At 39.4% G+C, this 27766-nt stretch overlaps 1 protein-coding gene across 11 annotated transcripts in view; it reads left to right on the top strand.

The window, feature by feature from the left end:
- The window catches only part of Map2 (microtubule associated protein 2), a 258740-nt gene that overhangs the window by 217726 nt on the left and 13248 nt on the right, over nt 1-27766 (top strand). For 5 of the 11 annotated variants that reach the window (XM_029476932.1, XM_029476936.1, XM_021156337.1 and 2 more), the window contains 7 exons: nt 54-131; nt 11169-14909; nt 15106-15312; nt 15489-15623; nt 18892-18953; nt 20396-20540; nt 22853-23184. In XM_029476932.1, the coding sequence (XP_029332792.1) occupies nt 54-131; nt 11169-14909; nt 15106-15312; nt 15489-15623; nt 18892-18953; nt 20396-20540; nt 22853-23184 (4700 nt within the window). The remainder of the gene's footprint in view (nt 1-53; nt 132-11168; nt 14910-15105; nt 15313-15488; nt 15624-18891; nt 18954-20395; nt 20541-22852; nt 23185-27766) is intronic. The other 6 variants (XM_029476947.1, XM_029476959.1, XM_029476965.1 and 3 more) reach the window with 4 other exon arrangements.

The raw sequence follows: 27766 nt of genomic DNA on the forward strand, positions 1-27766 counted from the left end.
CTGGACTGACAGAATTAATTATTCTATCTCATTTCCCCATTTTTAACCTGTAGCAGCCGAAGAAACAGCTAATCTGCCACCTTCCCCACCACCATCGCCAGCCTCAGAACAAACAGCCACAGTGGAGGAAGGTAAGGGCTTCTTTAGCCTTGCAGGGTTGAGTCTTTCAAAAACCACAAATAATAAGCTCTAGTCCACAGCCAGGGATGCTGGTGCCAGGTAGTAATACAGACCAAGCTGATACTGCTTCAGATAATCAAGAAAATAAACATGTGACTGAAAACAGAATCACTTTTCTACATAAAAAATAAGATTAGAAATATGGTGAATATTAAGTAAATGGGAACATCGAGTGTGTGAAGAAAACTTTGTGTCCAAGTTGCTAGAATAAGTATAAGCAGTTAACTTAATGTGGAGATGTTGGACAGACATGATACAATCCTCTTATGACTGAAAAGAAATAAGAGATATAATCCCCATGACAGTGGGAGTCAGTATTTTCTTATGGAAGTGTCATAAATTTTATATTCCGCTCACTGTTACATTGCTGAGCACTTCCCCCGGCCCTGCCCCACAGCAAACTCTCAACACATATTAATGAATACAGCACAAAGCTTATGAATGAGCAGATATGGAAAGCAGTGAACCAGAAGCCGAGAGCGCGAGGCTGCTTCCCCACTGAGACCTGCTACCCCCCATGAATACATTCATGCACTTACTCCATGTCAGCATTTTAGCTCTCATTGACAATCACAGGGATGCTTTGAAGAACATCCATTCAGAATTTGAAATGAAAGGCACTCTATTAAACTGCGGCAGCCTTTTGCTGAGCCTTGGAGTACTCATGGAGGCTAACTGAGCAGAGTAAGAACACTGGTGGCTTGCTCTCAGCTTCATACACTAAGACTATTTTTTTATTTCTTTTCTTCATTTACTCTTCTTTTTGTTCTTACTTCATATCATCATCATGTAAAAGATGCATAATGTTGATCACTAAGTATCATTTTATAATTTGTAGTCTGATTTACTTCAATATTTCCTAAATACAGGAAGCTGAATTTCTCAGCTATACATTGTTAACTCTGAGATATATTATTTTTAGTCACAGATTTATAAACACTGGCTTCTCTTTTTTAGCAAGCCTTTTCTTAAGTGAGACTACCCTCCTCTTGACTTGATACTTGAAATAACATTAAACAAGCAAAATCATTATATGAGGGAAAAAAGATTTGGCAAGTGTAGTTAGTATGTAACAGCTATTGGTTATTAGTCTCCTTAAATGTGATTTATAATATCATTCATACATCTGAAAGACTGTCCTTGGACTTGTGTTTAGTCATCTGGGCCATATTTACTGAACACCTACAGTAAGTGTCCCAGGGGCTATTCAAATTCTGAGCAAATACTTGAGACCCAAACCTACACAATCCCTGCTTTCAAAGGGATAACTGCATGGAGAACAGGAATGCAGTAAATAGGCTTACAAATATTTCACCTGGCTTATCTCCATGAACAATAAAGACAGCAGCCTCCAGAGAGAACAGCAAGGGAATCCTTCTTTTACTTTATGGCCAGTTCCAAAATAAGAGAAAATGTTGGTACATCACAGATGAGAAAGGCAGCGCAGAGGAGACAGGATGCACCGTTGGATACTGATAGATGAAAAGATGCCATGTTCCAGGGCAGAAGACCATGGCTAATATATAGGGAGAAAAGGAGAAAGGAAAGAAAATGAAGAGAGGGTAGTTTGGGCCAAGGGCCTAGATTTCATTCTAGATGCAGTAAGAAGCTATGTGTGACAATTGTACACCTCTCAGGTCATTGACAATATTTCTGAGCTCCTACTCAAAACCATTAGAGGGCCCGAGAATCCTCTCAAACCAGAGAGGAGAGAACTATGATGTTGACAGACCTGACCCACTCCAAAGTCTGCTGAAGGTAGAATGATTATGACTCCTCTCACTCAGTGGGAGTTGTAGCAGAAAAGGGAGAGGATTCCTCCCATCCATCCCGGATGCACCTAATGTCCTCCTTCCAGAAAATACAATACAGAAGACATGGACTCATTTTCATCTCAGAGTTACTCAGTTGTCAGCTTGTCAGGGTGTAAAGAATTGCCTTCCCCAAATCGTGCCTCTACAATCAGGGAAGACACTAGCTCCCTTCTCATCCCAAACAATTGAGAGTTGCTTTCCAACCGCCTTTTGTATTTTCCATTTGTTTTTCTTTTTTTCAAAAGAGACATTAAAGTACATAAAGACCTAATGATGGTTATATAACCATCTTTTGAGTTATATAAAAATACAGATGTATGTTTATTAATTAAAAGGTACATGATAATCTCATATTTAATATGTGAAAGGATCTATTGATCCTTTATCTCAAGCCACAAAAACTTAATGTGCAACAAGTAACAGATTTCTAAAAAAAAAAAAAGAATAGTTTAAAAACAAGCTAGTTACAAGCCCCAAGAAAAGAGGGAACTGTTTGATTTCTTAATCAAGTTTTCAATGAGATTCTAAAGTCTCAGCCTGGTGTGCTACTCACAACAGATCTGCTGGGCGAGGGAACAGGCGGACTTCACTGCTTTGTCTACGAGATTATTTCCTTTCCTAAACACAAACTGTCAGAGCAGCTTTGCGGGCATAAGGACAGCCACAGTTGACCCTATATGGAAATGGAAGAACTTGCTTACATTCATGTTGAGTGAATGGGTGGCTCTAAGAACATACTTCCTTCTTAAATATCAAAAAAAGAATTTTTTTAAAAATTGCCTAACCAAAGGGAAAGCTTACACTAAAATAATTTGATGTTCACTTTATAAACATTCCTGTATTGTAATTCATGTAATATCACTATTCCTAGAATATGTGCCTATTGGGGGATACATTGAGAAGAGATTTTATTGACAGAAGAATTTGACAAGTATCTCACCTAGGAAGAAGACCATGGTGCTGCTATGCAGGGCTCTATTAGTTAGAATGTCTTCTCACTAACTGTCTTACCTCCTTGATAAATAGCCTTAACAGCTGTCTTTTGGCCTGAGATCTTAGAACATGGAAGCCTGTATAAATACAAGAATATTCTCTGAACCAGGGATCCTTCTACCTTGTCAGGTTGGATCCAGAATTCTGGGTGTTATTTTCCAGTTATTTTCCATGGATACAGCAATATAATCATTACTAGCTGAAAGTAGTTTCTCTCCATGTCATTTAGTGGTGGGAGTTACCATCAGGAAACTGAGGAATCTTTGGTCAAAGTTTGCAAAATGGAGAAAGGCTCAGAGATGATATAGAACATTGTACATGGGGGTCAGCTGCCCACTGCTTATACCATAGGGCCATAGCAATCATTAGTCCTTGATCCCCCATGAAACCCAGTTCCTCATAAATGTGACTAAGAAATTGTTCCAAAAACAGTCTGACGAACCATAGCTGAGTTTGACAAGTCATAGTTTTGCCCAATATAAAATTTTAAATGTGTTAATAATACATTTAAATAAAAGCAAACCACAAGAAAATTACTCCTGAGTTAAAACTTCATTTCTGAAGTTTGTAGTTATGTAAAAGAGCTCTGTGGAAAAGGCCAGGATTCACAAGGTCATCCTGTTCTTTTATATGTCACATGGTTAACAAGTAGACTAGTTTAGTTTATCATGCAAACAGAGTTTTTGAAAGCATGTTTTCTTAGAGTTAAAGAAAATTCACTTGATTAGCACCTTAAGCCATGAAAGTCGCTCATCCAGTGAGTTCAAACTCTCCCTAAGTTTCTCAACTCCGAGTTCAAATATTAAATTAAGGTAAAGAAGAGAATTTGAAACTGGAAGACACAGTGCAGACATGTATGTAGTCACAGGCAGTATCAGTAAATAGCACTTATCCCGAAGCCTGGCAACCTGAGTCTAACCCTGAGACCCACACTGTGGAAGGAGAGACCCAAGTTGTCCTCTGACCTCCACATGCATACCATAGTGTGCACCCCACTTGTGCACACATGCACACACACACACATGCACGCATGATATGTAAATAAATAAAATTTAATAGGATGTTTTGTATGAGCACACATTATGCTTGTCATCACAAATATCTTCTCATTTATTTCCTCCAGCAACTTAGAGATAAAAAGATGTACGTGTTTTGTCAGAGATATCATTTTTTTTTTACATCTGGATAAATGACTTGGCTAGAATTCATATCTAATTATGAATCAGCATCCTCCAACTAATTCCCTGAAGCTGTCTCCTTAGGGTTGTTGATATAAGACTGTGAAAGCCCCTTGCCTTCAAATAGTTCCGTTAGAAGCTACGGTTCTTGGGTCAATTTCTATAAAATTTCTCTCAACTACATACTCTATTCAGTATTCATGCATTCATTTGTTTGTTTGTTTTTAATTATTTCCCCATCTCTAATGGGTGGTAACCAAAAGCAGCTGCCATTTGCAGTTCATTGCTCTAACAAATGAGACTCTTGCACTATTCATGCTTAGCCATCCCTACGCCCAACTGCCATCCCCCCCACACTCCAACCCCTCGCACCACTTCCTAGCTTAGCTCTGAAGTTCCCATCATAGATGCTATTCACTCACATGTTCTGAGCAGAAACTTGGAGTTCTTAGAGCACACAGTCCTAGGAGAGGTCTGGACTTGGCCAAGTATCCCTTAGGAGACTGCCTTAATGAAAAGATAGAGACTAAGGAAAAATGGTCTTTCCCCTGGAGCCATTAAAGCTCCATACCAACCTACAGGTGTTTCTGCCATTCTGGGGTTAGGATAAGTATTCATAGTAGAAAACTGTCACTTCCTTTGATTTATTACAGACTCCTGAGCTGTTTTTATGTCTTGGCACTTAAAACAGGACAATGATGACCACAGAGGCCGAATGCGTCAGCAAAGTTGAAACATCCTTGAGTACCTACCCATCACCTCTTCACTACCAGCTCTCAGTTCTCAATGCTGGCGCTTGTGTTGTAGTCTTCTTTGCTTCCCAGAAAGCGAACGTTGAAATTCAAAGAAATCATATCTCACTTTTACTTACTTGATGGCCCATGATGTTGCTTGAGCAGCTTAGACATTTTATAAGTAACTTGCATTCATGAGAAGCCTGAGGAGAGTCACTGGGGAACATGTGAATTACAGGGACACATCACAAACCCACTACTACCATCTAGTCTCTGTTGCAGACTAGATCCTGAAAAGCTATCTGCTCAGCTGATACTAAGCATATAGCCAATGCCATGGGGTTCTCTCTCATGGTATACTAAATACCATGGCTGACAAGTTTCTGAGCATCCAATCAGAAACAGCGTCCCTGGAACTATCAATAGCTTGTTGGCTGCTTAATAACTAACATTAAGGGATTAAAAGCATTCTGTCTCATATTATTTTAATATCCTCATACTTTCAAACCTATTTCCAGTTGCCAATACGTGGCGTGGCCGTCGAACAAAGTTACAGTCCTTAAAATACAGTGCATTTGCAAAGCAGTGCCATAATACCGCATGTTTAAAGTTGAAAGGTTAACAGCACAGAGAGATACTATAGGTTTTGGTTCTGTTCTGAGGGTGACAAAGTTTTTCTTGGGTCTAGATATGAGTAATAGTGATTAGTGACAACCCTAGTAACTTGGACATAAGTCTGAGAGGCAGCATCTATATCAAAAGACAAATGGGGTTCATCCAAAATGTTCCTAGTTCTCGTTGACTCAGAGAAGAGTCCAAATACTAAGCAGATTAATCTGCAACGCAACCTTAAAGAAATGTATTGCTTTCTGGTTGAAATCATTACCTAAAACTTAAATTAACCAAAATGCTAAGTATTTATACGTGATTAGATAAACAGAGTTTCAAACAGAAGCCTTTTTCCCAGTAACTGATCATACCATGCTACCCCGACAATGTTTCTCTTCCTTAATTTCTATTGTATTGATGCATGACTTAGAAGTCACCTTTAGGAAGGAGGTTCTTTCAAAGAATGCATTTGTTTTGTGACACTTTGTTTCTGTTCCAATATTTCCTTGGTTATTCTGAATTACTGGAGGGGAATGTGCAGATAATTTCTATTTCTCAGCAGGGCTCTCTATGTTTTTGTTTTTGTTTTTTTTTTTTTTTTAATTTTCTTAGATGGATGGCAAAATTTCCTAAGTGGTAGTTTGAATTAAGTACCCAGGAAAGCATGCACGGTTCACTAGCTCCCATCATCCATCAGCTCGGTCTGTCTCAGCCCCTCCCATCCAGCTGTGCTGCTATGGTGACCCTCTGTGTCCCTCTGTAGGTGTCTGTCTCGTCTGTCTGATCTCATGTCTGTCTTGTCCAGTTCTCCCTGCAGTTTCTTCCTGTGTGTCTGTTTGTAGATGAAGGGGCTGAGGATCAAGTGGGCCCTCTACAAAGGTTCCCCAGCCATGAACCTGCCACCAGCGGGGAGAGGCGTAGGCTTCTGGCCCCCTCCATCTCCGTGTCTGTGCCCGATGATGAGCCTTACAATTCCGATGAGGAGTACTATGAACATCCTCTGTTCAGCTCAGAATGGACTAGTGTGCCCCCCAGTGGCACAGCGCAGAGCGCACAGGCCCACTTAGGCCAGGAGAAAGGTGAACAGGAGCATGGTGCCCTATTGCTCCTCCTCCCCGGCCTGCAGCTCTGTCCACACACATCACCATGTTCCGTGTGCTTTCCTGTGGGATGCGGTGGGGAGCATCGGCCTGTTTTGTCCACATGAAAGTGAAGTCCCTATATAAGGATTTATCCACTGAAGTGCCGCAAAATTTGTAACACGAAACAAGCACTTCCTTTATTTCCTTTTTTCATTATTGTTCCTATGAGATGGGAAGGGAAAAGAAAAGGGAACAAGAAATAAATCAATTAAAGTAGGATGCTTTTTTGTTTCTTTCAAATATATTATCCGGTAAGAGCATATTATTTACATAACCTGAAGAAAATGATCCTAATATTATTGGTTTTCCCCCCTTGTATATGGACTATAACTAGGGCAAGCCTTAAATGGAAGTCACCTTTTTACTACTATAGTCAAACACTTGATCTTTTAAAAAAAGAAAAGAAAGAATAAAGAACCTACTTAGAGCAGGAAAAATGCTATGGGGTGAATTTATATCTACACATCAATAAGTCAGAAACTCTGGCAGAGGCTTCCAAGGCATCTGTATCCCAGCTCACCTCACCACAGCTGGGAGGAAAAGAAAGGTTTGACTCAGAGCCTTTGTTCCATAAAGCTGTGTGCTACCTGTGTATAATTAACTATCCTGAAAGTGATACTAAGTGATGGTAAACCGCTATGTGTTCAGTTTCAACAGGGGAGATATATATACATATATACATACATACATACAAACAAAAGTACAACTAAAATAATACTTTGGCTTAGACAGAACTGTTCTCAATGAGGACAGTGACTTGCTAGGTACAGAAGAGCTCCCCAGGTAGGACAATGTGTGGTGATAGAACATGGGACAGACAAGTCCACAGTAGCAAGGAATCCACTAGCAGCTCACCAGTCACATTCATGACAGTGAGCATCTCCCAAAGTCCTTTTGAAAAACAGTGAGCTCCAATAGCTCTGACAGCCTAAGAAATATATCCAGCATAGCATATCCTTTCCACAGAGTGAACTAAAAGTGAAAAAATTCTGCAGGAGGTTTCTAATTAAGAGGTAGGTAAAGGGGACACAAGCAGACCTAATTCGAAAATTTAAATGTCCAGGCCAAAATATTACATAGATTTGAAAACCTGTAAGTTAAGTTGTCTATATTTCATTAGTAAGCTGGCCTTGGTGAAGTTAGATACATTTAAAGTTTTTTTAACTAGAGTCAAAATCTGTGCACTATAAAGGAATTCCTAAATAATAAGGAAGAATTGGAATTTTTAAAATGTCCCTACAAACTTAAATTACAGATACACAAATATCTGCATGGGGGCTGGAGAGATGGCTCAACGGTTATGAGCACTGACTGTTCTTCCAGAGGTCCTGAGTTCAATTCCCAGCAACCACATAGTTGTTCACAACGATCTGTAATGGTATCTGATGCCCTCTTCTGGTGTGTCTAAAGACAGCTACAATATACTCGTATACATAAAATTAATAAATATTAAAAACAAGTATCTGTATGGTAAACACATAAAGATAGATGAGGTTCAAGGTGTTAGTATTTCTTCAAAAAGAAAATTTCTTCCCTTCCCATCTGTAGTGTTTCCCACAGGGCCTTTTGCACAATGTCCAAATTGTTTAGGGAAACACCATAAGAAACTTCCCACTGCAGACTTCTAAAACAGCTTCCTTTCATTTATCAAAGGATAAAGTGGATTTACTTATTTTTGTGGAGTTTTGAATTGTAAATGAGAGAGAAATGAATAAAATAATTTATGGCCTTCAGAAGTCGTTTGCATTTCAAAGCTGACTTTTTTTCCTGTGTTGTTTAAACTTTCGGGGGAAATTTTTGGCAGTCCGGAAGCCTTTCCATTATCTTTCCTGAGTGGTTTTATTTTTAATTGCATAGTAAGATTGTATTGCTGATATGGACACATTCTCTTAGTAACTATACACGAGCTATTACTGACTAAGTAATATGAGAACAATTGTATATAAGGAGAAGATACTTTTGTAAATGATAATGTTTTTGAAGTTAAAAGGTACTTTGCTTCCAGTAGTTATTTCCCTGAACATCACATAATTCAATGGAGGCAACATAAGCTGACTTTCAAAGCCCTTCCTTAGGAATGTTATATCCAGAGTGCTCTCATGGACCCCGTGATAAGTGTTACGCAAGTGAGTAGGTATCACTTTGAAGCTAAGCCCATTTTATTCCTAAAATGGTTTTGCAAAGATTATACATTTTTAAACAAAGCAGTTGGGAATTCTTACGTAGGGACTTCCTCCATTGGAGAAAACAGCCCCTGTCTAACCAGTCAGAAGGCCTTTCTCAGCACTGCAGTACAGCTTTCTTCTCACCACCATGTGTTGGGGCAACACCATCATCTCTAACAGCCAGTAAGCCATCCCCATTGCTCACTGTACTGCCATTCCCACTGAGGATGATCAAACCATAAAACCCTTTCAGCTCTCGAGTTTTAAAATGTGGAGTACAGCCTTTTAATTAGAGTCTTAAAAGGCCTTTCTATCAGCATAGTTTTCCAGTGAGTACATAATGTGTCTGTTGTTCGGTTATTAATTTGCTCATCCAGATGGGAAAGAAAAAAAAATACGCCTAATGCGGCGGAGAGTTTATACAAATGGAGCTGAAAGTGTTCCATGAATAATATTTCTGTCCTCTCATGTGTTGTTCTGTGGTCATGATGTCAACATCTTTTTCATCCCCCAAGAAGAAGAAACTCTAGAGGGTACGATGGCTGAGGAAATGAAGCCTGCTGCCCTTCCTGGGAATGAGTGTGGGGCTGCAAAACCCTCAGACAACCCCCAGGCCCTCAGTGAGGGCCAAGCGGAATCTAGCGCAGAGGCACAGATAGTTCCAGAAGACAGTGCCCTGGCAGGGGCTCCTCATGAGAAAAGTGTTAAAGAGGTCACGGAGGTGGCTCCGGAAGTAAAAATCCCTTCCTCTGCCAAGGAAGGTGTGTGTCTGTCAGGATTTGCATGTGTGCTGCAAATGCTGCGCTGCCCGTGGATATCACTAAGCGAATGCCTTTCCAACGCTGGTCCACCTTGCTGGGTCTTCTCATGATCATAAGACCACCATTTCAAGCTTCGAGAGATGAGAGTGTGTCTTGCGCAGGTGCTGTGAGAGCTTGGTTGACCCCCCGCTGCTGCTGGTTGTCCTTTGCCATGATACAATACGCTTTGCCGCAGGCTGATGATGCTGTGTGAACTCTTCTTGATTTATCCCCTCCCTCCTCATCGCCAGTGTTTGCCAGTCACATTGCTAATACATGTATTATTTTGTTTTTATGTTTGGGGACAGCAATCCATATGCTTTTCTTTTCAGACCCTAGAGCTGGATTTTCGCATACACAGGCTTAAAAGATAGGATCGCTTTTGTTTGCAGCCGCAAAGTGTTTTGTTTTTATGCTTCTACAAATGCTGGTTTGGTTTCCTTCAGAGACCCTGTTGGTGCTCCTCTTGTCGTTGTCTCTCCACGGCAGTCAACCCCTTTATCATACCTGTGTCACTTGAGTTTCCATTCATCTAGCCTTCATTACAAGTTTAAAATACTTTGTTGCTCTCATTACAATGGGACACACAAATCTATCAGATCATAATAACACCATCTTCAAGAGAGTCACTGTCAAATTGTCTCCAGGTGACACCTAGCTCTAGTGACCACAGGAAAAGATTTAAAATATAACTGGGACTCCAGAAACTCTTGCATTGGCATATCAATAAAATCAAGAGCACACCATTTATTTGATGCAAAGATTATCTGGGGCAAATACTAGCCATTGTGTTGCTAGCTGGCCATGTCCTAGGAATGAAATCAGGACCCTGGGGATATTATGATAGTTGACTCTTTAAAAATGTCTTGCTCTTATGACTTCCCATTTTAATCTAGAAGCCATGCTGGGAATTAAAATTTTAGATTGAGTGCCTACTGGCTCATCACTTCTTAGGCGATGTATATAAAATTGACATCAAATATTTACTTTAATCTCTGCTATCTTCTAAAATTTTTATAGCAGTAACTTTTAGTTTGTCCATATGGATCCTTCTAATTTTTCATCAAGTACATAAAACTGCTAATATTTGTATCATTATGTATTTATTGGCATTTCCCCTATGGCCTGCCAGTGAGAAAGTTTGCACTATTCAGTAAATATCCTTCATATACATATTCTAGTACCCTATTTATCTACTTCCTTAATGTAAATTAACTTCAACTTTTATTAATGAAATGAAGATGCTTCTCCATTTTCCAAGTAATTACGCACTATACACTGTTTAGAAGTGGCTAAAATAAACAAACAGAACAAGTAACCTAAGGCTAACTCTTTGTATAACTCACTTAGAACAGGACTTCGCTCAGTGCTAGGACATACAGATTCCAGGCCTGACATTCCCATGCTCATTTTTCAGTGGGCAGCATGCTTGCATGGTCCATAGCTTCCCTCTTACCTTCCCATTCATTTCCTCTCTGTAAATATGATTTTAAGCTAAGTGCCTGAAAGCTGTTGCCCATTATCTGATTTGAAAATCAACTCGATTACTTCAGATTTACTTACAGCCTCGAAGATGGAGTTCCCTGAGCAGCAGAAATTTCCTTCCTCATTCGCTGAGCCTTTAGACAAGGGAGAAATGGAGTTTAAGATGCCAAGTAAGCCTGGTGAAGACTTTGAACATGCTGCCTTAGTTCCTGATACAAGTAAAACTCCCCAGGATAAAAAGGATCTCCAAGGCATGGAAGGAGAAAAGTTGCCTCCAACTCCATTTGCACAGACTTTCGGTACCAACCTGGAAGACAGGAAACAGAGCACAGAACCAAGCATATCAATGCCTAGCATTGGCCTCTCAGCAGAGCCCTCAGCTCCAAAAGAGCCAAAAGACTGGTTCATTGAAATGCCCACGGAATCAAAGAAGGATGAATGGGGTTTAGCTGCCCCAATATCTCCTGGCCCCTTGACACCCATGAGGGAAAAAGATGTGCTAGAGGATATCCCAAGGTGGGAAGGGAAGCAGTTTGATTCTCCCATGCCAAGCCCCTTCCATGGTGGAAGTTTCACTCTTCCCTTAGACACTATGAAGAATGAGAGAGTCTCAGAAGGGCCACGACCCTTTGCCCCTATCTTCTTCCAATCAGATGACAAAGTGTCTCTGCAGGACCCCAGTGCTCTAGCTACTTCCAAAGAGAGTTCTAAAGATGAGGAGCCACAGAAAGATAAAGCAGACAAAATGGCAGATGTTTCCATCTCAGAAGTTACCACTTTACTGGGAAATGTTCATAGTCCAGTTGTGGAAGGCTATGTTGGGGAGAACATTTCAGGAGAAGATAAGGTTACCACGAATCAAGAGAAAAAAGAGACTTCTGTGCCCAGTGTTCAGGAACCTACACTCACTGAAACTGAACCACAGACAAAGCTTGAAGAGAAATCAACTGTTTCCATCGAAGAAGCTGTGGCAAAAGAAGAGGAATCCTTGAAACTAAGAGATGATAAAACAGGTGTAATTCAGACTTCCACTGAGCAGTCTTTCTCCAAGGAAGACCAGAAAGGCCAAGAACACACAATTGATGAGTTAAAACAAGACTCCTTCCCGATAAGTCTGGAGCAAGCAGTTACAGATGCAGCCATGACCTCCAAGACCTTGGGGAAAGTTTCATCTGAGCCAGAGGCAGTAAGTGAAAGGAGAGAAATCCAGGGACTTTTTGAAGAGAAAACAGCTGACAAAAATAAGCTTGAAGGAGCTGGGACTGCGACAATAACTGAGGTTGAGATGCCATTTTATGAAGATAAATCAGGGATGTCCAAGTACTTTGAAACATCTGCATTGAAAGAAGACATGGCAAGAAGCACTGAGTTGGGCAGTGATTACTATGAGCTGAGTGACTCAAGAGGAAGTGCCCAGGAATCTCTTGATACTATATCTCCCAAGAACCAACATGATGAAAAGGAACTTCAGGCAAAAGCATCCCAGCCTAGTCCTCCAGCACAGGAAGCAGGGTACAGCACTCTTGCCCAGAGTTATACACCCGATCATCCATCCGAGTTACCTGAAGAACCAAGTTCTCCTCAAGAAAGAATGTTCACTATTGACCCCAAAGTTTATGGAGAGAAAAGGGACCTTCATAGTAAGAATAAGGATGATCTGACACTTAGTCGAAGCTTAGGGCTTGGTGGAAGGTCTGCAATAGAACAAAGAAGCATGTCTATCAACTTGCCTATGTCTTGCCTTGATTCCATTGCCCTTGGGTTTAACTTTGGCCGGGGCCATGATCTTTCCCCTCTGGCTTCTGATATTCTAACCAACACTAGCGGAAGCATGGATGAAGGAGATGATTACCTGCCCCCCACCACACCTGCAGTGGAGAAGATGCCTTGCTTTCCAATAGAGAGCAAAGAGGAAGAAGATAAGGCAGAGCCAACAAAAGTGACTGGAGGGCAAACTACCCAAGTTGAAACATCCTCTGAGTCACCCTTTCCAGCCAAAGAATATTACAAAAATGGTACTGTCATGGCCCCTGACCTGCCCGAGATGCTAGATCTGGCAGGAACCAGGTCCAGGTTAGCTTCTGTGAGTGCAGATGCTGAGGTTGCCAGGAGGAAATCAGTCCCATCAGAGGCTATGCTTGCAGAGAGTAGTGCTAGTTTGCCACCTGTCGCTGATGAAAGCCCAGTCACTGTAAAACCAGATAGTCAACTTGAAGACATGGGATACTGTGTGTTCAACAAGTATACAGTCCCTCTCCCATCACCAGTTCAAGACAGTGAGAATTTGTCAGGAGAGAGTGGTTCATTTTATGAAGGAACCGATGACAAAGTCCGTAGAGATTTGGCCACTGACCTTTCACTAATTGAAGTAAAACTTGCAGCTGCTGGAAGAGTCAAAGATGAGTTCACTGCTGAGAAAGAGGCATCTCCACCCACTTCTGCTGACAAATCAGGACTGAGTAGGGAGTTTGACCATGACAGGAAAGCTAATGACAAGCTGGATACTGTCCTAGAAAAGAGTGAAGAGCATCTTGATTCAAAAGAACATGTCAAGGAGTCAGAAGAGATGGGGGATAAAGTAGAGCTCTTTGGATTAGGTATAACCTATGATCAAACCTCCACCAAAGAACTGATAACAACTAAAGATACATCACCTGAGAAAACAGAGAAAGGTCTCAGTTCAGTACCAGAGGTAGCTGAGGTTGAGCCAACCACAAAAGCTGATCAAGGTCTAGATTTTGCTGCAAAGAAAGCTGAGTCAAGTCAGTTAGATATAAAAGTCAGTGACTTTGGACAGATGGCTTCTGGGATGAATGTAGATGCTGGGAAAGCCATAGAGCTTAAGTTTGAGGTTGCTCAGGAGCTGACGCTCTCATCCGAAGCACCTCAAGAAGCAGATTCCTTCATGGGTGTTGAGTCCGGCCATACCAAGGAAGGTGTCAAAGTCAATGAAACAGAAGTCAAGGAGAAGGTGACAAAGCCTGACTTAGTGCATCAGGAGGCTGTAGACAAAGAAGAGTCCTATGAGTCTAGCGGTGAGCATGAAAGCCTCACTATGGAGTCCCTGAAGCCTGATGAGGGCAAGAAAGAAACATCTCCAGAGACATCACTGATTCAAGATGAAGTTGCCCTCAAGCTGTCTGTAGAAATCCCTTGCCCGCCTCCAGTTTCCGAAGCTGATTTATCCACTGATGAGAAGGGTGAGGTCCAGATGGAATTCATTCAGTTGCCAAAGGAAGAGAGCACAGAGACTCCGGATATACCTGCCATACCTTCTGATGTCACCCAGCCACAGCCTGAAGCAATTGTGTCCGAACCAGCAGAGGTCCCAAGTGAGGAAGAAGAGATAGAAGCTGGGGGAGAGTATGACAAACTGCTCTTCCGCTCAGATACCCTCCAGATCTCTGACCTGCTTGTTTCAGGAAGTAGGGAGGAGTTTGTGGAGACCTGCCCAGGTGAGCACAAAGGTGTGGTTGAGTCTGTGGTGACCATCGAGGATGATTTCATCACTGTAGTACAAACCACAACTGATGAGGGGGAGTCGGGGTCCCACAGTGTGCGCTTTGCAGCTCCAGCTCAGCCTGAGGAAGAAAGGAGACCATGCCCTCACGATGAAGAGCTTGAAGTAGAGATGGCAGCAGAAGCCCAGGCAGAACCCAAGGATGGCTCTCCAGATGCTCCAGCTACCCCTGAGAAAGAGGAGGTTGCGTTCTCAGAATATAAAACAGAAACTTACGATGATTACAAGGACGAGACCACCATTGATGACTCCATTATGGACGCCGACAGCCTGTGGGTGGACACTCAAGGTGTGCCTCTTTTTCAATCTTCTCCCAACTAAGATCCAGTAGCCTAGTGGGGAATTTGGTTTTCACTTTAAACATTTAAAGAATATGTATAATAGTCTCTATTTACTTTACATTGTGTTAAGTATGTGAAGGGTTTTATACATCTGTCACTAATGATCTCACTCTTCTTGTTGCCATGGTTTGCTTTGATCCGCAGATGATGATAGAAGCATCTTGACAGAGCAGTTAGAAACTATTCCTAAAGAGGAGAGAGCTGAGAAGGAAGCTCGGAGACCGTCTCTCGAGAAACATAGAAAAGAAAAGCCTTTTAAAACCGGGAGAGGCAGAATTTCCACTCCTGAAAGAAAAGTAGCTAAAAAGGAACCTAGCACGGTCTCCAGGGATGAAGTGAGAAGGAAAAAAGGTTCATTTAACAATCACTTCTTTTAAAATGTGCGGTTTTGTTTTTAAATTAATTTGTTATTGCTCTTTTGACAAAGCAACTTGCCTAACTAGTTACAAAAATCTTGTTCATTTTTTCATTCCAAGTGTTTGCTTTCTTTCCTGATGGTATGCTTTTTTGTGTTTTCTTATTCATAGCAGTTTATAAGAAGGCTGAACTTGCTAAAAAATCAGAAGTTCAGGCCCACTCTCCTTCCAGGAAACTCATTTTAAAACCTGCTATCAAATACACTAGACCAACTCATCTCTCCTGTGTTAAGCGGAAAACCACAGGTGACTGTTTAATTCTGCAATGTGGCTGGCAAACATAGATGTGTATTTTTTTTTAAGTCTCATTACTGTAGAAGCTTCTTCATTTTGTTTTACTTCCAAATCTCAGCAATCATGAACAGTTTCGCTATTAAGTGTCTTGTATCATTATTCTTTTTTTTTTCCCTCCCTGCAGAAGAGGTCATGACCATCTGTTTCTTTGTCATACTCAGACATAGCAGTGCGTGATTGTATCTTGGCATTGTGCTCTATTGTCACGTTCTGGGGATCCCTATTTTCATTCTGTGTGTTTGGTTAGACGATGGCGATGAATTTAACCGTGGTATGCATTCTCATTATTTTGCTTATTTATCTCCTCCATGCTTAAATCCATGTATATTTGTCCTATTTTCTCTATTTTTACTGCCAAATCTGTTACTGATGTTGACTTTACTGAGACCATGTATACTGACTTAGACTTTGGAATTGAGAACCCCCCCCCCGAAATAAGACTAATTTTCAAGATTATTTTTCTTTAGATGAAAAGAAAGAAGAAGAAAGAAACTGATGTCTAAACTATCAGATTTTATTCATCAGGTTCAAAGTGAACACCTTTTCAATCTCCTGTACTTCATCTTTGAGATTTTCTTAAAGATGTTCATCCCAACTGTCAAATGTTCTAATATAATTCAATGTGCAGAAATCTACGTTAAAACTCCACTCCCTTACAACTGAGTTAGACATAGATATATTTTCTATAATTCTAGTGCTGGGGAGGCAGAGGAAGGTGAATCTTTAGGTTGATCTTTAGTGTGAGTCCAGCCTGGGCTATACTGAGAGACCTGGACTACATATGAGGAGGGGAAAGACATGTTTTGCCTTCTACTTCTTTCTGTCTCTCCCAAATTTACACAACCATAAGCTTAAAAATCTAATAGAAGAAAAGAATAAAACATGGGAGGAGTCATCAGGAAAGGAGCTGTAGCAATGGCTTTATTTTTATAAACACTTACCCTTCTTACAGAGGACTTGAGTTTGGTTCCTGTCACCCACATGTCACCCACGTGTCAGTCCACAATATCTACGACTCCAATTTCGAAGAATTCAACCCCGTCTTCAGGCCTCTCTGTGCACTGTACATATCTTGTACACTTACATTAGGCAAAATACCCACATACATAAAATAGAAATCTTTTTTAAATAATTCACAATAGAAATCTATATAGCTCTATACTTTACTTGGAAATTTCACTGTAGAGTATCAGGTTGTTTACTCTGTGTGCCAAATTATGCTATGATAATCTTAATTTTAAATTTTCTTAGTGTCTATGTGGATACTCTTGTAGTCTACAAAATATCAGAAATTGTTCTTTTTTATTATTCATTACAAATGGCTTCATATAAAGTTTTGAGTCACTTTAAAGATTAGAAATGATATCATTGACCTTACTGAGAAAAAAATCAGAGACATTGATCTTCTAGAACAACCACCAAAAGTCTCTATTATTTTTGTTTGTTTAGATTTTATACTTGGGGCTTGGGTTTGGGGGTTCTATGCTTTTTGAGACAAAGTATTTGTACATATCCTAGGTCAGCCTTGAATTCATGATCCTCCTGCCTTAGCCTCCCCAATGTTTGGATTGTAAGCATGTAGCGCCATGCTTGGCCAAAATTTCAAGTAGCATGTGTTTGTGACCTACATATAGAAACCATATGGCATACTTTATGCAAGAACAGTACCCCAGCCAAGATTTTAATTTGGAAAACTCTTCTATACACAAACCTTGAGAAAGACTCAGGGTACAGAGCACTTCAAAGTTAGAAATCAGGAGTTAACATACAACTCCAAGTGTTTTATCTTGATTAGCTAAGTAGGTCATGATTTTAGAAATTCTATTTTACTCAGACAAATGCTCTGAGAAATATATTCTCTTGTATTGAACATTAAGAATTCTGTGTTCTACCTAAAAAGCTAAAACTGCTGTTAGAATTGTGCAATATCAGAGGTAATATAAAATAGTTTGTAAATCATTCATATGACATGCTTGCATGTTATTGACATTCACTTTACCATACTAAAAGCTAACCCTCCCTCTTTATGTTTATTCTTTAAAATGATTTTTTAAATTTCAGGCTGACTGGAGTATCCCCTTATTCTAGTCAAATACCAAAAGAAGCCAGCAGGAAAACCATACAAAATACAGATGTTATTGAACTAAAGCAAACTTCATATACACATTGCAGGAACTTTAGATATGTCATAGAGTCAATGACATCATTTTCACAGCTAAGGTAGGATCTGAAAAGTCCTCCTAGACAGTCCTTATACAATAGACACACTATAGGCAGCCATTTTCTTGATATAACAACTCACATAGCATAGGACCTTTTTATTAGAACTACTCTGAGGGCTTATAAGGAGTTTTTTTTTTTTTTTGACAATTTCTCTATAAATAAATAGTAAACGTACAAGCTAGAATATTTTACTTCTGAGGACATCAGTCAAATACTGCTATTTTTAAACACAAAGGATTATCAGTTCAGGTAAGTCATCTACACAGAATGTAGGGTGGGATGGAATTTAAAATTCAGTCCAGAAGCAAAACAAGAGCATCAAGAGAAACAGCAGTAACAGATGCAGTAATTGTGTCATACAGGAAGTGCATGCATAGAACACATGTTTTACTTATTGAACTTGAAGTCTCTCATTCTCTGTCCCTGAGAAGTTGTTCTTGTTCCCTTCTTATGGTACAATTTCACTTCAGACAAGTATGTCAATCATAGTGCAAAGTGAAGAGGTGCACAGGCAAAGGGTTTGCTGGCCATGATAGCCTGGGAGGTAAAATGTAGACGGATCTGTAAGTTAGCCAGTGGCTTCTAGAAGAGGAGGCTTGGACATTTCTGTATCATTCCAACCCCAAAACCAATCATATTCCTTTCCTTTAACTAGGCATCATTTGCTTTGATGTTCTGTGACTTTTGATCTAAAGATTCTATGTGTATATGGTGAATACTCAGAAGTAAGTGCCTTGGTGACTCATATGAAAAAGAGTGTGTGCGCTGTGCTCTCTTGCACTTCAGGAGACAACAGTCTGTATTAATTTGCACATGCTATAGTTGGAGCCACATAATGCATTACTGTTACCCAAGTTCCTTTGGCTACTAACCTTGAGCCTCAAAAGCAAGAGAGTTGTATTTTGCCTTAGTCTTATGAGATAGTAGAACCCAAGTATCAGAAAATGCATTTCTGTGAGTTTGGGACACTAAGTTGTTTTTTTTTCCTTTTCAACAGCAGCAAGTGGTGAATTGGCTCAGGCTCCCAGTGCTTTTAAACAGGCGAAGGATAAAGTCACTGTGAGTAAAACAAGTTTATTTTTCTCTTTCATTCAACTTTTGGTATTCGCTCAATGTCTTACAAAGTGTAGGTATTATGTAGATAATTGTATTTCTTTTTAAATGTCCATTTTAACCTGTTTGTAGCATCCAAGCCAAAACTGACATCATCTAGAATGATGGATGAGGGTAGTTGGGGAGGACACAACTGGATTTGCTTTGTTACCAAGATAACATACAGAAAACTGCACAATGAGTTGCCATGGGGAGGAAAAATTCACTTAGATTTTTTAATAGAACATACTTTAGCTTTTATAATTAATATACTATTTTACATTTTCATTATAAGTCTAAATGAAACTATGTAAATGGGTGAGAAGTAATATTAGCTATAATCCATTTCACTAAAGATGGCTACAGTTACCATTTTGATTTTTAAAGCCTTTATTTTTCTCCCTCCTTATAGGTTGAGTAACAAAAAAAGAAGATAGTGTATATTGACGTTTAACGTAATAGTGAGCATTCTTAGTGACCATTTTAATGACAATGTGGCATTGCACTGGGTATTCGTGATATTTGGATCTCTATTGTGTATTTCTCATTAAAAAAAATAAATTATTTTTTCATGTGTGAAACCTGAATATTTCTATCTATGTCATCGCTTATTTCTATAATTTAATTTTCTAAAACTTCCTGTATAATAATTTAGTTGAGAAAATTAAACATAGTAATTTCCCTCTTTATAGGTTTAGTAACCAAAAAGAAAACATTGTATATTTTTAATTTAATAGTAATCATTATTAATAACCATTTTAATGACAACATGACATTCTACTATGTTTTTAAAAGACAAAGCCAACATGAAGTATTTTTGCTCTTTTTATGAATGGAAAAAAGCAATTAAAGTCTACTAATGAAGTTCTAAATTTACAATGAACAATTTGAATGATTTCAATAAGTAGCTTAGAGACAAGTTTGGCAACCTTACAACCCTATACGGCATTTAAATCATAATTCTTAGCTTATCAAACATGGTAATTCAACTTTCCTATTACTATAGGCAGTGTTTTGTTTCCAATATTGACCAAACTTTGGTAACTGTCTCAAACTGAGGGTGTTTATTTGATACCGAGAAGTAATTCAGTATTTACAAATTAGATGGATTTGTTAAAAATACTAAGTAATAAAGCTTTTGGTTGTATTAGTGATTTATGAAAAACAGTTTTATAAATTCCTTCCATCTCCATTCTTGTTTAAAAACTAAACACCACAGTTCATTTTTGATACTGTCACTTCAAGATAAAAGCTCAGAACAACTCAGACACTATAAACTCTAAGTAATGAAACAGAAAGTTTTATTAGTATATTAAAGTTGGTGCATCAAAAAAAAATTGCCAGGAAAAATGACCAGATTACTGTTGCATAATTAAAATGAACCTACTGTCTTTATTTTCCCTAATCAGGATGGAATAACCAAGAGCCCAGAAAAACGTTCTTCCCTCCCAAGACCTTCCTCCATCCTCCCTCCTCGCAGGGGTGTATCAGGAGACAGGGAGGAGCACTCTTTCTCTCTGAATAGCTCCATCTCTTCAGCACGACGGACCACCAGTAGGTCATCCTACTTTGTTTTCCTTTAATCCTTTAAGTGAAAAAGAGGCTTACTTAAGTTTGTAGTGTTTAAGTAAAATAAGCCTATATTTAGAAGATATTATCTTTATAGATAAAAATTAGAAAATCTAGATAGTAGATTGTTCCCCCCCCCAAAAAAAAAAATGCTTTGTGTCAAGAGAGTTGATGGAACAAATGGCAATAGAGTGTCTTCATATCTACTGAGTTCAAGATAGCCTGTTTTAGAAAGATGTTTTTCTCTTGACTCAAACTTAAAACAAATAAATTATGAAAAGAATGTAATAGAAAATCGCCGGGCGTGGTGGCACATGCCTTTAATCCCAGCACTCGGGAGGCAAAGGCAGGTGGATTTCTGAGTTCGAGGCCAGCCTGGTCTACAAAGTGAGTTCCAGGACAGCCAGGACTATACAGAGAAACCCTGTCTCGGAAAACCAAGAGAGAGAGAGAGAGAGAGAGAGAGATATATTTGTTTAGAGAGAGAGAGAGAGAGAGAGAGAAAAGAAAATTTAAAAAGAAAAGAAAGGAAAGAAAGAAAATCACCCATTGAGTTGCTTTATACATCTCTACACCATTAACTCTTACTACAATAACATATCTTAAAATCTAAGTGAAAAACCTAAAACCCAAGGCTAGGGAGATAGTTCATTAGAGAAAGTACTTCTACAAAACCATGAGCTCGTGAATTGGGCTCTCTAGCACTAGTGTAAAACTGGGCATGGTGCTGGACATCTGCAGCCCAGCCCTGATCAGACAGGAGTATCTCTGAACTCAGTGGCCAGAAAACTTAGCCAATCTATGAGCCCCAAGTTCAGTAAGAGACCCTGATTCACACTATAGGTGAAGAACAATAAAGACACTTGATACTGACCTCTAGCTTGTACACACACAACATATTCGTACATGTACACACATGAGAGAAAAATGAAGTTTCTACTTAATTTCTTTTTTAAAATGTTATGCCAAATGACCTTTAACATGATGTGTCCTGTACACTGTCTTTTATCCCTTTTGTTTACTGGCCCATAGTGGACTGATTCACAATTATAGCAATCTGTGTGATCTGTGTAATGTTCAGTTATTACACTGTAGATTACATTGCTGCTGAGACTATCTAGCAGATCCTGTATCAAATTGTTATCCTTTTCCATTCAATGAAAATAGCTACCATGGTTAGCACATATTAGATACAAGACCTTTAAGGCATCTTTTCTACCTGATTGAGTTAATAATTCTGGTAGTCATTTGTTAGCAGCTTCAATTCAAAGACAATAAAAGCTAACCTAACAGACAGAATAATAACATATCAAATACTGCACAGCGAAACCTGGTTAGATTTGGTCCTCAGTCCACTGATGACTTCACAATTCTCCTTCACACCTTAACCTTGTCTTGGAAGAAACTGAATGCTGTATAAATGTTCTATAAAACTCCATGGAAAACCAGATCTCTGTAATCTAGGAACTACTCTATAATGATGAAAATGGCCACGATTGTCATATTGTAACTTATTTTCCTTCAACATTGCTTTCAGAGATTTAATAGTAATCTCCCTATTGAGACATAACTATCTGTCTTCGTCAGGGTTTCTATTCCTGCACAGATATCATGACCAAAGAGCACTTGGGGAGGAAAGGGTTTATTCAGCTTACTCTTCCACATTGCTGCTCATCACCAAAGGAAGTCAGGACTGGAACTCAAACAGGTCAGGAAGCAGGAGCTGATGCAGAGGCCATGGAGGGATGTTCTTTACTGGCTTGCTTCCACTGGCTTGCTCAGCTTGCTATCTTATAGAACCCAAGACTACCAACCCAGAGATAGTACCACCCACAAGGGGCCCTCCCCCCTTGATCACTAATTGAGAAAATGCCTTACAGTTGGATCTCGTGGAAGCATTTCCCCAACTGATGCTCCTTTCTCTGTGATAACTCCAGCTGTGTCAAGTTGACACAAAACTAGCTAGTACACTATCATACCTGACATTTAGTGGTTTGTCTACACTGAAAACATTATTGTCATTGTGGAACTTGTGCTTAGCATTGTTTAACTTGGGGCAATATTTGCATCCTTTGAAGTCTATGCTAAGAGGGCTTTGGCCTCTTTGAGCCTTATCGTGATCTTTACTAAAGAGTGCTAAATGTATTTGAATTAAGAACTCTATGAGTACTAACTTTGTGTGGGAAGAAGACTACCTTGAGAATTTTTTAACGCTCTGATGTGATTTTCTGTCCTTTCCTCGTGGTGTGTGTGTGTGTGTGTGTGTGTGTGTGTGTGTGACCTATTCATTACCATAGGGTCAGAACCAATTCGCAGAGCAGGAAAAAGTGGCACCTCCACACCTACTACCCCTGGATCGACTGCAATCACCCCTGGCACTCCCCCAAGTTACTCTTCACGTACCCCAGGCACCCCGGGAACCCCGAGCTACCCCAGGACACCAGGAACCCCCAAATCTGGCATCTTGGTGCCCAGTGAGAAGAAAGTTGCCATCATCCGCACTCCTCCAAAGTCCCCAGCTACTCCTAAGCAGCTTCGGCTTATTAACCAACCACTGCCGGACCTAAAGAATGTCAAGTCCAAAATCGGATCAACTGACAACATCAAATACCAGCCTAAGGGGGGTCAGGTAAGAGCTCTATGATCAATCCCACTCATGGCTAAGTTGCTTTTTGTGCATTATAATCTGGCCGTCTTGCGCACAGGAGACAGAGATGTTTACAGGGTCATGGGTCATCACCATTCATTGCTGAGTCTGGATCTTGTCTGGAGAATCAAGCTTAGGAAATACATTGAAAATCATTTGGTACATCATATCCTTTTTTGATCATTGGTTACTGGTGGGCTTAACCATATGTGCAAGGAACCTTTAATTGATTTCTGGAATGGGTCTCTGAAGCTTTGTAGATTCGGATATATTAAAATTAGCTTTGTGATCCTGGAAGAAAATGAAACAAATACTGTTTAATAGTCTCATAGAATATTAATATGCTATGGGATGATTCAGCTTCATAGGCTTCTTAAATTATTTCTTGACATAAAGAACAAACGGCAATGTGTACCTTTTGAACAAACTGTAATGCTCATTGGATTCCGGATTCCTCTGAAGCTCCGTGCCTTTTGTGTCACTCCTCTACTTGTCTCTTACAATTTCTGCCTCTGACTCCTGATATCCTTCCTCCTTGCCAAGAAAATTCTATCTTAGGAGGTCTCAGAGAAAGCTCTTGCTGAAGTGTGAAGTCTTTGAGCATTCCTGTCCCCTGTCAATATCAAAACTTCCTGGTGCTTCATCTTTAGCAGCAACATTCATTGCTTTCCACATTATAATTCTGTTCTAGGAAGCCCAAGGGCTTAGGAAAAGTCAACCGATGAGCCGTGGGGGGAGGGTGCTATGAAACACTTTAAGAACAGCTGTAATAGTGTGGTCACAGATACATTTTCACAGGAAGATGCTGTGAAAATGAGGTGTAAGAAAGCTTTACAGCCAGACACAAATATAACTGAAATTCTAGCAAATTTAATCTGTAATTTTTTAAAATCATCTCATTTTATATGTTTGTTTGTTTGTTTGTTTGTTTTTTGAGACAGGATTTCTCTGTATAGCCGTGGCTGTCCTGGAGCTCACTCTGTAGACCAGGCTGGCCTCGAACTCAGAAATCTGCCTGCCTCTGCTTCCCAAGTGCTGGGATTAAAGGCTTGTGCCACCTCTGCCCAGCCTCATTATTCTTAAATTCATCAGTTTTCCCCATTTAATAGAAGAAAACCTTTGGGATCATTTAGAAAGAGCCATTTGTTTCATACTTAGTAATTATATATAAATAATTTGGAAGAGTAACTTAAGTAAAATCAGTTTAACGTATCATTAACCTTAAATGGAAAATTCTTTGCCATGGCTTTTAAAAGGGAGATGTCTAAAATGGATTAGCCTGTTTTGAGACAAGGTTTTGCTGCAAAGCACAATTGGTCTTCTTTAACTAATGCCCCTACCTCAGCTCTCAATTCTGAGACTACAGTGCAGATTCCCTTGTCATAAAAACCCCCATGTCCTCAGGTTCTCCTTCACCAGATGTGGCTTTTCTGTGTCCTGAAGAATCTTGATTTTTAAATCAATTATCTATCTCTTGATTCACAAAGAAATGTTACTAGTTTCTATAACATTATATAGAAACTAAAGAAAATTTAATAAACATAAAAAGGTATTGGTACCATTCACAGAAATTGTATAGTATATAATTTTCTTTGAGTTCCTAAACATTATCCAAACCTTCTTATTGTGGTTTTAGCCATTAATTTGAAAGACTCTTTAAGATTAAATTGTTAAAAGAAATATGAGGACATCCATGTTTTTTTTTTGTTTGTGTCCCTAGGCTCCCTTCAGGTTGATGTTCAGAAAAGCTGGTAATTCATAAAGTTGGTTTAAAAATGTCTTATTCCTTTAGTATGAGATAAAGCATCCCCAGAGATTCTGCTTAAGAGCTAATGAAGATGTATTAACTAAAATTACATCAAGAACTAAAAATAGCTTCAAAATTGTGGTGGTGTTTTTTAAATATCTTCTTTCTCTGGGCCAGTGTTAGCTTGATGCCAAGTCACCCTATCTCAGCCCCAGACAACTTGGAAAAAAAAATCCACAACAGAGAGACAGCTCAGTGACTTTTGTTGCAGAAGCAGGGGGTATTTCTTCACCAAGGGGAAAGGCAGAGAGAAAATGTTTGCTCCCTAGTTTATAGTGGACAGGATAAATTAATTGTGCTATCTTTGTAGAAAATATTATTTCTCAACATTGCAGTATTTTCTACCTATAAAACCCCTTAGAGTATATCTTCTCAAATACTAGGGGTGAAGAAAGCCTATTTTTTTTGTATGAAAGTTCATTGGAGAGTTTGACTAGATGTTTCTGTTATTCCTTTATAGAATGAGTGGGAAAGGTTTTGTTAGGATATCATTAGAAATTATCAGGCTGATTTTGTTAAAGACCTGTATTATCTGATTGAACGTCTGTAAATGCACACCATTGGAACAAACCTAAACCACCTGCGTGCTCCTTTTGGTTACAAATGTACTGCCTTTGAATTTTTGAGTGGGCTGCCACCAACCCAGAACCATCAAGGAAGACAGAGCCGTCCTGTACCTTGTGCAGAAACTAGCTTTATAATAGTGACATGCGGGAATGTGTACGCTCATCATTTGTTGCAATTGGAACATTAGTTGCTTTCTGTATTTGCAGCTTTTGTACCCGTGTCTCTTACCTTTAATGTTAAAGTCTAGTTTCTGTCACCAGAGAAGCTCAACTCAGTTCACTGAGGCAAGCCTGGTGGAATAGACACATTATTAGAATATATAATGAGCTTTACAGAAAGTTGTGTAGTTAGTCCTAGATGCGCAAACGTGGACTCCTTCTACCTCTACCAAGAGGGGGAAAAGTCATTAATTTGCTGGAAATAGTAAACTTGTCTCTTTAACTCAGGCTACACTAAAACTATCTTATTAAATATTTTAAATTGAAACTATCTGTGGTAAGGTTGTTGATCTCAATTTAATCTAAACTTTAAGTTAATATTTGCCCTGTTTAATTGGATATTTTATTTATTTACATTTCAAAGATTATCCCTGTTCCCAGTTTCCTCTCTGCAAACCCTCATCCCATCCCCTCTCCCCCTTCTATGAGGGTGCTCCCCCACCCTCCCACCACTTTCACCTTAGAGCCTTGGCATTCCCCTACACTGGGGCATCAAGCCTTCACAGGACCAAGGGCCTCTCCTACCACTGATGTGAGATAAGACTATCCTCTGCTACATATACAGCTGGAGCCATGGGTTCCTCCATGTGTACTCCTTTGGTGGTTTAGTCCCTGGGCGCTCTCAGGGGATCTGGTTGGTTGATATTGTTGTCCTTCCTATGGGGTTACAAATCCCTATGGCTTTAAGAATTAGATTAACAAACATGTAGCTTAAGAAAATTTAGGCAATGTATTTGAATACTTCAGTTTTTACATTTTCTGTAAATAAGGTTTTATAGAAGGGCTTTGATTTATATGGAGTAGACCTATATGTGTTGAGACATTTCTCATTTTCCTCCATCAACTGTATCAAGATCAGCTTTAAAACACACACTCTTCCAGGTGTGGTATTGCACAAGGTGTCATTCCAGCACTGGAGAAGCAGCAGCAGAAGGATGACAAGTTCAAGGCCAGCCTGGGCTACACAGGGTTACCCTGTAAACAAACACAGCACAAGTTCTGTGGCCCTGGAATAGTTGCATCCTGCTGATGGGGCCAGTCAGCAGAACCTGTGTCCCAGACTGTTCATTATGAGAGGATTCGAGTTGCAAAGTTGTGGCTCTGCCTGGGGATTTGATTGATTGCCTTGTGAATTTTCATTCCTTTCCTCAGTTTGTCATTCTCAGATTAGCTGATCCAAGGACAGTGCAATCTCCACAACCGTAAGATCAAGAGAGTAGATAAGACTCATTACATAGGAAGAACCCAACAGTGAGACTGCCAATTGCACTATGACAGAAGTACAAGAGGGAGCCAGGCAGATTGGACACGTTTGGGGTTGACTTCTCCTAACTTCCATGCCAAATGCCGGCTTTAAATTAAAAATCGGGTAGTCATTGGGGAGATCTAGGGTTTAAAAAGACCGGTTAACTTTTTCACTGGAAAATGAGTGACGCTGGGGGGAAAAAATCAACAGAAATAGGCTTTTACATTATAGAATATTTAGATCCTAGAACATTCAAAATGATATTGAAGTTTATATCCTTTTGGATTGAATCATTTATTTTGGAAATCATAAGATCATCAAATAATTAGATGTTAGCATGGGAAAGATCTACACAGCAGAACTTGGATTTCCAGTCTTACAGTAAGTGAACAGGAACCAATGCTTGGCTTCTAATGACAGCAGTGAGTCCCTTGAGACTCTAATGCTTAAATTGAAATTTATGAAATAAAATTAGAAATACCTTTTATCCCCAACAGACTAGTAAAATAGCTCAAGTAAATTCTATTTCATTTCTAGAATTATTTAAAATGCTATTACTAGGAGCAAGTCAATATAATTTTTCTTCTAAAAATAATTTATATTTGAGGTTTTAGATGCAATGGTCGGCCACAGTCTTAAGAGCAACTTCTTCCACAGCTTATATAAGACTCTTAGAATGTGGTACATTTAATAGTAGCTGTAAATCCTGTGCTAAACCTACAGTTT

Source organism: Mus caroli, chromosome 1 (genome assembly GCF_900094665.2).
Source record: "Mus caroli chromosome 1, CAROLI_EIJ_v1.1, whole genome shotgun sequence".
Taxonomy (NCBI): Eukaryota; Metazoa; Chordata; class Mammalia; order Rodentia; family Muridae; genus Mus; species Mus caroli.